General features: G+C 33.1%; 1 protein-coding gene across 1 annotated transcript; it reads right to left on the bottom strand.

Moving 5' to 3' along the window:
* Nucleotides 1-727: 727 nt before the first annotated feature.
* Nucleotides 728-5,591, bottom strand: LOC132049185 (cytochrome P450 98A2-like). The gene is made up of 3 exons (XM_059439886.1): nt 4,974-5,591; nt 2,346-2,743; nt 728-1,586 (listed from the first exon to the last, which is right to left on the bottom strand). Exons 1-3 carry the CDS (start codon nt 5,458-5,460, stop codon nt 942-944), a joined length of 1,530 nt encoding a protein of 509 aa, XP_059295869.1. The 5' UTR covers nt 5,461-5,591; the 3' UTR covers nt 728-941.
* Between the last annotated feature and the right edge of the window lie 5,728 nt (nt 5,592-11,319).

The raw sequence follows: 11,319 nt of genomic DNA, 5'->3' as shown, positions 1-11,319 counted from the left end.
AAGTCAAAATGACTCAACAAAAGATGATGTTTATCAGAATATATTTGAAACTCACATCGTTGGAATCTACTTTATGAGCTACCAAGTTAGAATTATAATGACCCGTTTGGCTCGAAATACTCTTTTCTATGTGTTGCTGGGAATAGAATCTAGTCCATAGAATATTAGATGAAACCAAATTCAAAAACCCCACTATTGCTGTACTTGGATAATTCATAACATCCTTGATATGCAAGGTATATGAGAAAACAAACTTCAAATAATAACTCCCAAAATACTTTTTCTTTTCCATGTGAAAATAATTTTTTCTTTAACGTATAAGGCTACCGTTGCGCCGAGGGTCTACCGGAAATGCGCATCTCTACCTCCCAAGGTAGTGATAAGGATCTATGCACATTCTACCCTCCCCAGGCTCACTATGTGAGGTTTCACTGGATATGTGTTGTTATTGTATACGAGGCTACCATCCAATTTAATATCAAAACTGTTAACACATGTAACTCTCATTCAATAACAAAACTGTCAACACATGTAGTAACTCCAACTAGCTGAAGTATAAAATAACCTTTCAACATGCTTCTCTTGCATTATCAAAGAACTTTAAACAGGATACGTAAATTATGGGTTCAAGTTCGAAATTCTACCACAATCCATTTGTTTTACTAGATTTGAAATATATTATTTATACCCAAATTTAGAATAAAGAAATGACAGAATAGAGATCAGATTTTCTTTTTATCAGAGAACTTTGGCCTTTAAACAGCATCATTTCATTGTCTTCTAATCAATGCATGAAAATATAAAGCCAAACACAACATGAGCTTCAGATATGAATTTGAAACAAACATTAAATACCCCAAAATGCCCCACAATCTCATCAAGTGTTCAAGAATTCAAGACTTAAAAACAAAAAGAAGCCAAAAAGGAAAAGAACAATATTGTTACATATCCACCGGCACACGTTTATGCAAGTGTGCAGGCAATCTTGGAGTAGGAATAGCTTGAATTGGATTTTTCATGTAAGTAACTGTTCCGGGACTCTCCGTCAAGTCGATATCCTCCGGGCTAACCCCCGGGGGAGGGGACCACGTAAAATGATGCAACAAATGACCCAACATAGAAGTGACCAAGTTGATAGCAAGTTGTGCACCGGGGCAAATCCGCCTTCCTGCACCAAAAGGCAGTAACCGATAGTCATGACCCTTCATGTCAACATCTTCCTCAAAAAACCGTTCCGGTCTAAACTCCAACGGGTCTTTCCACACTGCTGGATCACGAGCCACAGCCCAAACGTTCACATGCACGATGGACCCTTTAGGAATGTCATAACCGCCGATTTTGACACTGGCACTGGCCTTGTGAGGAAGCATTAGGGGAGTTGGAGGGTGCAACCGTAGAGCCTCTTTGGCTACACATTGAAGGTAAGGGAGTTTTGAGAAATCGGTTTCAGACATTATCCTATCGGGCCCGATTACCCTGTCAAGCTCTTCTTGAGCCTTTTGTTGCACTCTTGGGTTCTTAACTAGCTCTGCCATTGCCCATTCTACAGTTATGGTGGTTGTGTCCATTCCTGCTGTAATCATATCCTGCAAAATTTCATGTACAAGTTAACATTTAATATAAATGAGAATAATTGATGCATAACTAAATGCCATACAGTTCATTGAGTCCTATATTCTCAACTTCTATTATGCATTTCCAAACTTCTTCTTAGACAAGTTTCATGAGAATCAAATTCACAAGATTGAAAACTCATCAACATCAATATCCTAACTAATTCAATTCCATGGGCCAACACAATATATGTTATTGAACAATCTGAAAATGTATATGTGTATATCTAGTTGTTTCTAATGTCACAAGATGATAGTTTCTAATATCGAAATTTGGTTTGTTCTTGGTCAGGTCATAGACACATTAATGTACTTGAATACTCGACATACATATATATACATTTTCAAATTGCTCATCCTTTATCATGTCACAAATACATTTTCAAAAGATGGTTCGTTCTTTATTATGTCATAGACAAATCATTGTTGCATACTCTCTATACATATACACTTTTCAAATTGTTTTTTCTCTTTCATGTCAGAGACACATTTTCAAAAGATGGTTCGTTACTTATAATGCCACAAACACACTTTCAAAAGATGGTTTATTCTATATCATATCGCAAAATATATCAAAGTAGTTGCATAGTCTCTATGAGAGGCTAAGTTATAGCCCCAACCCCCAATAGTAGTTTTTTAACCAATTGAAGCTAACCTCTTAGACTCTATAGGATGAAACATTAGTTTACCAGATAAACACACTGACAAGTACAAGGTGCCAATTTTACTTACCCAGAGGAGGCCAATAACAGTGTCATCACTAAGATCATACTGCTTTTGAAGAGTAAGCAAGGCATCAACGAAATGCTGCTTAGTATCACCGGTTGTCTTGCGAGCTAAAGTGTGTTCGTCCATGATAATTCTTGTTAACCGATCTCTACGTGCCGAGTGTTTCACGAGTGCCTCGTTTTCCATTGAGAAAAACCAACGGAGCCATGGAACGTACTCTGCCAATGGAAGTTTTCCGCCAATCTTGATGCCATTAGACACGATGCCTTTGAATTCTTGGCCTTGTTCATCAATCTCACCAGCTGAGTTCATGAACCTTTTTCCAAATGTTAACCTTGTAATGTTGTTGAATGCTACTGATCCTAGGTACTCTCTCATCAACAGGCTTTTACCTGTGTTCTCTGCAGATTATATTGAGCATTATAATTAGCACAAGAATAGGTTACATTCCGTTTTGACTTACACTATGTTGGTCATTAACTACTATTTTTTGTATTTCAATGATTTAATACTTCAAGAGTTTTACTTAAGAAATTTAATCAAGTACACACGATCAATAGACTATAAAATTATCTAAATAGGGTAGCCTAATCCACCAAGCATTGCATTCTCGCAGGGTCCGTGGAAGGACCTCACCCCAAGAGTGTAATGTGGGCAGCCAGCCCAGACGCAAGCGTAAAACAACTCATTCCACAGCTTGAATCTATAGATCACACAGAGAACTTTATGTCGCTTCACGCTCCCCTTCATAAGATTATCTAAATGAAAAATAATACTACTATATTTGGTATAACATAGTTTCATAGTTTCAGAAAGATTCACCTACTCCACTGTCAAAATTTATTAATCAATGAAAGGGTCTGTGTTTGGGACCATAGTCTTTATTAGTATGCTACAAAATAACCAAATGAAGCTTCATGCTTGGCTCAGAGTTGAGAAGCAAAGTTATTGTCCATATATGGGGCTCTACTTTCAAGAAAAATCATCTTTGGGAGAATTAATACTATAAATGAATTATAGACTTCCATCAATTTTTGAGCCAAGGGTCTATCGGAAATTACCTCTCTATCCACAAAGACAGAGCTAAGTGTATACGGTAAAAAACGGGTCAATTTGTGTCAGATGGGGCAGGAGTAAAAGATAGGTCCGAATGGGCGCGAACGCGTTCAACTCTGCTTCAACATCGAATGTATTTTACCGGACACGGTAGACCCGAACCTAAATGAACATATCCGATGTAGGTCCGGATAATCAGTTATGGAGCGGCCACGCGTCACCAAGCTATTCCGCCATGTGCGCTGACAACGGTACGGCTGTCAGACCGTACAGACAGCCATATCCATTTTAGGGTTTTTCTAGAAAGGCTTTTTTGGCATTGTATTAAGGCCCATTTATGATTACCTATAAATAGAGGGCTACCCTTCCTTTTGTAGGTTAGCTTTTACTATTGAACAACATTGTAATAAAAAAAGTAACAGAAATATTTCTTCAAGTAATTTGGCTTAGATATAAGAAGCTCCTCCAGGCCGGAGCTATTAATAGCTGCATTTGCTAACTCTTTATCTCTCGTTTCTATTGTCTTTACTTACTAATATTTGCTGCTACTTACTAATACACTTCGTATATACAAATATATATTCGATAGAATCTCATACCATAAAAGATTAAGTCCATCCACATATCCTATTCACCACTTACAAATTTAATTGCTTACTTTCCGGGGTAAACAATAAGGTCTGCGTACATTCTACCCTCTCCAGACCCCACTTGTGGAATTACACTGGGTATGTTGTTATTGTATTCTTCCATCAATTTTATTCTACAACCCTTTGGTTAACCGGAAACAGCCTCTTCACCTTCCAAGGTAGAGGTGCATACACTCTACCCTCTCCAGACCCCACTTTGTGGAATTCAAACAGGTATATTGTTGTTGTACCCCTTTGTTTAACCCAAATTTTTTACATCCTCAACTTTGTATACCCTTTCTATTTGAATTTTTTAACATTGTGAGTTGGAAGCAATTTATTACTATATTTTATTGTCTGCCATGTGGAAGCTGACCTGTCACAAAAATAAAAGGACAACAAGAAAATGACTATGTGAACAGATCTATAGGCAAACTTACCTCCTCCTCTTCCCCAACATTGCTAATTACTCCCGCTTCTTCAATTTAAAATATATTACTTTTCTTTTCAATCTATTTCAAAAAGAATGTTTCTTTCAATATTGAGTAACTTTCAAATTTCAATATTTTACGTGGCTTGTTTAAGACCATAAAATTCATAGGACATTTTATAACCACATGATGCAAAAGTCTTTCTTGTTTTTTCCTGAGTTTCGTATCTAGTTAAACTAAGACACTTACATTAAAACCCATGAAGTAACAAAGATCTCTGTTATTTTTATTTTTTATATTACTGATATTCTACACAGAAATACGATATATAGCTAAAAGAATATTTGTAATGTGTCATATGACTATACCCTGATCTACAAAATCACTTAATTACATAAATAAATTATAAACTCACCTGAACAAATTAAATCATTCTTAGGAGTATATAATAACGAACAGAAGGAAGAACATAAAATAACAAAAATCAAGAAATAAATTAAATAAAGTTCACATACCAGGCTTAGTACAATCCTTGAAAATATTCTCAACCATAGCAGTAACTTCATCTTCTCTAATAGGTCTAAGAGCTTCAAGTCTTTTTGGAGTAAACAATTCAAGATTACAAAGCTTTCTTACTTTCACATAATGGGGTCCATAATCAGCCCAAATTAAATCCATACCATTTCTACTCAAATTATTAGCAGGTCTAGTCCTAAATCTATCAGCTAAATTTTGATCATTTTCTTTTAATACTTCTTTAGCTAATTCAGCTGTTGTTACTACCACATTTAATTGTGAACCAAAGTATACTGAGAATATTGGGCCATATGTTTTGGCCCAATCAGCAAAACAACGGAATCTAACTGGTTTAATATCATAGAGGTTACCAACTACTGGTAATGGTCTTGGACCTGGTGGTAATTTGAATCTTAGACTATGGTAGAGTTTATGAAGTAGAAATATTAAGGTTAAGGAAATTAATAAAATGAAAAATAGAGCCATTTGATGGGTTGAAGGTTTGGCTTTTTTGAGAGTGTTTTGGAGAAGTAGGTGATTTATATAACTATAGAGTTCAATGGCTGCTTTTTGGTTCTTGGCTTTTTTTTTGGAAAATAAAGAAAGGGGGATTGGTAGGTGAGAAAGTTCAAACAAGAGGTAGTTGGGATTGAAGTGAGACTGAAAAATGGTTTAACTTTTGGCAGTTTTGGTGATACGCTTACCCCACATAAGTTTTCGGAATCACGTGGCTGGTTTTAGACCAATGTTTTTTTTTTTAAATCCAATTTTTGTGCAATAAAGCAAGTTACTTTGTGTCATACTCCATTCCTTCCAATAAAATAATTTGACTAGATACGAAATTTAAAAAATAAAGAAATTTTTTTAAATTTGTGATCTAAAATAAGTTATAAATATTTATGTGGCTGCAAATCATTGCAGTAAGGGTAAGAGAGAAAGTTTCAAGTTAAATTATTTTTAAATATAAAAATATATCATTCTTTTTTAGACGGACTAAAAAGGATAGTGTATCATATAAATTGGGACAGAGGAAGTATTAAACATGTCATCCTCGCTCAGTCCCAATTTAAGTGTCCTGGTCTAATTGGGTATAAAGATTAAGGGATGAAAAAAGACATTTGAATCTTGTGGTCCTAAATTAAAAATATGTGTAATGTATTACAATATTCGTTGAATCTAAATTTGTCATGTAAGATATATGAATTGTTAACTTACTAAATATTGAATAAGGTACATTTTTCGGGACATATGAAAGTAAGACATTTAAATTGGGACGCTGAGAGTAATATCGTAATTATAAATTTTTGTCGCTAACGGTAGAATAGAGTGCTTATCGGTCGATTCGGTCCGGTTTTGTGTATTATCAATTCGGGTTATTGATTTTCAATTTGTAAACACGCTAAACCGATAACCAAACCAATAAGATATTCGTTATCGATTTTCAGTCTATCGGTTTAGGTCCTTAACGGTTCGATTTTTTATTTAACCAATAAAAAAATGCTCTAACTCTTTTTGCTTCTTCTTGTTTCATATATATTATGTATGTATGTATAAAAGTCTACACAAATATCAAGCAAAAGCAAATTCAAAGACATGATTGCTAAAACAAACTTGTTTTCTTTCCGGTCAAGAGAGGCAAAGAGGTGAGAGCCCTAGTTTGAGAGAACTTAAATGTAGCCTGCGGCAATATGGTCCTAGAACGAAAGTAAAGGAAATAAGGTTTGTATTTAAACTCTAAAACCACTAATATAATTAGGAATAAAAAGGTAATTTTTATATAATCCTATTGGATTATTGGTTTAACCATTAACTAAAACCTCAAAATCGGAAACCGCACTGATAGTCCAATAAAAAATTACAAATCCACCCAACAACTAGATACTGATAAACCAATAGCATTATTTTCGGTTCGGTTTATCAGTTAAATCGATTTTGCACACCCCTCTAAAAAATAGAGAATATAAAATTAAATTATTTTTAAATATAGTTAATGAAGTTTACACCTCTATTTATATATTTACACAAAATGGGAATTTCTATATAAAGTTCTCTTAAAGCTAAGGTTTTTTATATTTTTTTTATTTTTTATTCAAATTAAATATGTACATTGAACCGAAACGGGAAGTTTAGGTGCAAGATTTTGTTAATATTAAAAGACAGTGTAACCACGATAAAGAAAAACATGAGTCAACAAGAACTAGATCTAACGAGAAAAACATGAGTCAAAAGGAACTAGATCCAACGAATCTGAAAACAGAAATTTGAAAAGGTATCTTGATGAACAGTATTGAATTTTTTTAACATGTCACTAAATAATATACTCCAGTATAATATTCTGCGGAACTGATTCAATTGAACTCCATTCACCATATTTAACTCTGTCACTGATAGTATCACTTGCACTGTCTTTTAGTGGTTGTTGGATTACCATCTTAGCAAAAATATTCTCAGAATTAAATTTACATCCCTATAATGTGGTTCATCGTAGAAAAAATAAAAATAAAAAATAATCTCATTGGTTATATGCATATCTAATACAACAAGTGGTTGGCCTTATTAAACTCTATATAGCTAATGTCACATAAGTTATGCAAGAAGATTTTGTTACTTAATGAGGGATACTATATGAAGAGGGATTATGTTTAATTAACAATACATGAATAAAAGTTACCAACGATAATAAAAAAATAATAATTGAAGAATCAATCAATGAATGCATAATAATTCTATATTATTACTCAGTGAACGTAACATTTACCATATTATTAAACACTACCTAAATTACTCATGCATTACAGTTCATACATGACAATGACATAAAGTAATGTAATTCAAAAAGTATATTAAAATTTACGTACTGGCCCTTTGATACTACACGATACAAGTTCTTCCATAGTACTCCCAAGAGAAAAATAATTTGTTTTTCCTGTTTTACCCTTTCAGATTTATTACTCATTTCAAGTCATTTTCCCAACTTCAATACAATTATACACCAATTAATATGCAGATATAAGAAATATAAGAAAATATACTTTATTCATTAATTCTTAAATAAATAAGAAAGAATGAAAATGACAAATAAAAACAACTAAGAAAGATTTGTAGGCTTTTATCATTGACTTGAATGATTAACGAGGCATAATTATATGTAAGAGTGGAAAATGTGGGGTCTACAATTTTCAAAGCCACAGATAAAAAATAAAAATAAAAAGGAAGAATTGTCAAGAGCATCTTGTGGATTATATGGTGAGTAATATTCATAAAATGATTATATTTCCTTCGACTAATTTTAAATTAAGGGAACTGTTAAAAAGATCCATATATAAGCATTAGTGCAAGCAAAGAATTAAGCATAGATCGAACAATGTAGAGTAGCATGCTGCGGATTTCTTAGTTTAAAAATAAAATAAAAATGTAGAGTAGCATGTTGCTTTTTTTCTATTATTTTTAATTATTTAATAGTCGATACTCACTCACCCGATTAATTCAAATGCATAATAAGAACTCTCCCTATGAGAATCATAAGTGTTACTCCATCTGGCCCAAATAATTGAGGTTTAAGCCTCTAAAAGTTGGTCCAAAATAATTGGGATTTTATAAAACCAAGAAAGTATTTAGTTCTCTTTCTCAGATTTGCCTTTGACACATTCACATGTCCTCATAATAATTATGTCAACTTAAAAAGAAAAGAATATCACAGTTAAGGATATTCTAGTCAAAATCCTTCTTAACTTTTAGAAGTTAGTGAATTCCTTAATGCATGTGTCCAAGCTTAAAACCGCAATTATTTTGGATCAGAGGGAGAATAAACTCGATGGATGCTCCCAAGCAAATTTCTGCAGTAGTAATTGATTGCATTTATTAAATATATAAAATGAGATCTCTCTATTATCTGGACACTCTCCCCTCAAGTGGCTTCTTCTCTATCATCAAAACTTGTGGAAAACATACGACTCCCTCTGCCATTTATATTCCCGCATACTAAAATAAATGTCTATTTCTATCAGTACAGTTTAGAAAATCAAGAGATGATTACCATTTCATATTTATTTTGCCTTTATTATTAATTATTGAGTTGAAAACTTCAAAAAATTATTAGTGGCAGCACAACTTTTAAAGTATGTTTAAAATTTCTTGAATCATTCCTGTAAGTTTAAACTTTTTTGAACTCTAGCACATTATGTTGGAGTTTCACGTATCAAAATTTCGAACTTCAACACACGCGTTTTAGATAGGAGTATTTTTAACCAGATATTATTTTTCTTTAAAAATTAATTATGTTTCAATTACATTTAAAAAGGTGACTAAACTTTGATTGTTAGGGTGAAATTGATCATTCAATCTAATTTTCGCTATCATCGGGTCGAAAAACAGCCCATCGGCAATCATGTCATTTGTCAATAAAGAAAATTCCAGAACATGCATTAATTATTTTATGGAATTGATCTAGGTCCCTACAATCTAGCGCTGGACATATTTCGGTTCAAATCGAAAAAACCGACTGAATCAAACTTTTTTTAATTTCATTTTCGATTTTTCAGTTCGATTCGGTTTAATTTATGGGTTTCTACAATTCGGTTTGATTTTCGGTGTATGCAAATTCTAATTCGGTTAAACCGAAAAATCAAATTTTAGCAAGCCATATTTTTCATGAAACATTACATATATACGTAAAAAAGAATGGATTTTATTACCGTGAAGAATGTTGCCAACGGAGAGTAGAAAAGGGAATTCGTGGAGGGTGGTTGGGTTCTCTGGGTTGTTATTGTTGTTGGTTGCTTTCTCTGTTTGGCCAGTGATTTCTTTGACCCTCTGAGATGTACTAGTAGTCTATTACTGTTTCCTGTTTCGTGTGAGCTCAGCAGACATTGCTCTAGTTTTAGCTAATGTTTGTTAAAAATTGCTAGAAATTGTCCAAACTTCTACTCGTGGCTGTGGGAAAGTTTTCATACCTAAACCAAAGAAACCGAACTGAACAAACTAAACCAAAATTGCAAAAATCGAACTGAACCGAAGTTATTTCAGTTCGGTTTCGGTTCTCATTTTTTACAAACCGAAAATTGAAAAACCGAGTCGACCAAACGCCCAACCCTACTACAATCAGAGGTGAATCTAGAATTTTGGAACATGGTTTCACCACTAAAAAAAAAAAAAAGGAAAAAATATATTAAGTGGGACTTGACCCCTAGACCTCTAGGTAAATAACTCGATCTTCGACCAAACGCACCATTTAGCCTTTTGTAGCAAGATTAATTTCTAAAGATATATTATACTAATTTTAAAAATATATACATAAAATACCTAGTTTCACAAAGAGACCGTCACATGGTTCACGTGCCCAATTTTAGCACCTAAAATCGGCCCCCGCCTACAATATTGATGTCTCCAGGACCAGGGGCATGATTATATTATTGCTACAATCAATATCATTTGGCTCTCCAGGATCCTTAGGTCAAAATTTAATTTGGACTTATAGCGCCTCTCTCTCTCTCTCTTTTTTTTTTTTTTGGTTCTTTTACCTACGTAAATACGGGGCTTTGGATCATATGGGTGACAGTACTTGGCAAATTGTAAGTGTCTAACTTAGTTTGTAAATTAAAGAATTAAATATATTTATATTATATACTCTCTCCTATGAAAGAGGCAGTTCCGCGCGTAAATTAGATACTAGGAATAAATGAACAATAAATTATCAGATCCATAATCCCCGCAGAAGAATTAATTGCGCATTTAGTTTTACGAGTAAATACTCACGAGCAACATAAGTTATTGAAAAACTCAGTGTTCTTCTAAAATTCAATGTTATGACTTGAAAAAAACAACTGTATTTGATATTACAATATAGAACTTTTTTTATAAACTTCAAACTTCTAGCAAATGCAATCTAAATTATTGAACTTTTCATATAACATTTTCAAGATTTTGCATCATTGTTTTGAGATTCTATATAACACAAAATAATTAAGTCTTCAATTTTCTACAGATTTTCAACTGAAAGTCCTAGGCCAACCTTGATAGCATGGTGCTAAAAATTTCAACTTCATGTTTCGCATATTGCTTCTGCTTATTCTTCAGCTCCTTGTACATGACTTTTCACATCTCTGGTAAAATCAATTGCAAATTTATTAGAACACAATAAGAGAATATCACACAAAATGCAATATATATATATATATATATATATATATATATATATATATATATATATATATATATATATATATATATATGTATGTTCAAATATCAGGCTGGAAAAAAAGCTGTGGTATAGGCTATGTTGCTCACACTCCAACTATGTTGTTCACTTTTTCGTGTCGATGCTTCTAAAAATATAATGTACGAATG

Source organism: Lycium ferocissimum, chromosome 3 (assembly GCF_029784015.1).
Source record: "Lycium ferocissimum isolate CSIRO_LF1 chromosome 3, AGI_CSIRO_Lferr_CH_V1, whole genome shotgun sequence".
Classification (NCBI taxonomy): domain Eukaryota; kingdom Viridiplantae; phylum Streptophyta; class Magnoliopsida; order Solanales; family Solanaceae; genus Lycium; species Lycium ferocissimum.
This window is presented reverse-complemented; position numbering and strand designations above follow the sequence as displayed.

Coding starts and splice junctions, on each gene's coding strand:
- LOC132049185 (XM_059439886.1), bottom strand. CDS start 5,460: ATGGCTCTATTTTTCATTTTATTAATTTCCTTAACCTTAATATTTCTA. Junction 2,744..4,973: donor CAAGGATTGTACTAAGCCTG/GTATGTGAACTT, acceptor TATAATCTGCAG/AGAACACAGGTAAAAGCCTG. Junction 1,587..2,345: donor CTGTTATTGGCCTCCTCTGG/GTAAGTAAAATT, acceptor GAAATTTTGCAG/GATATGATTACAGCAGGAAT.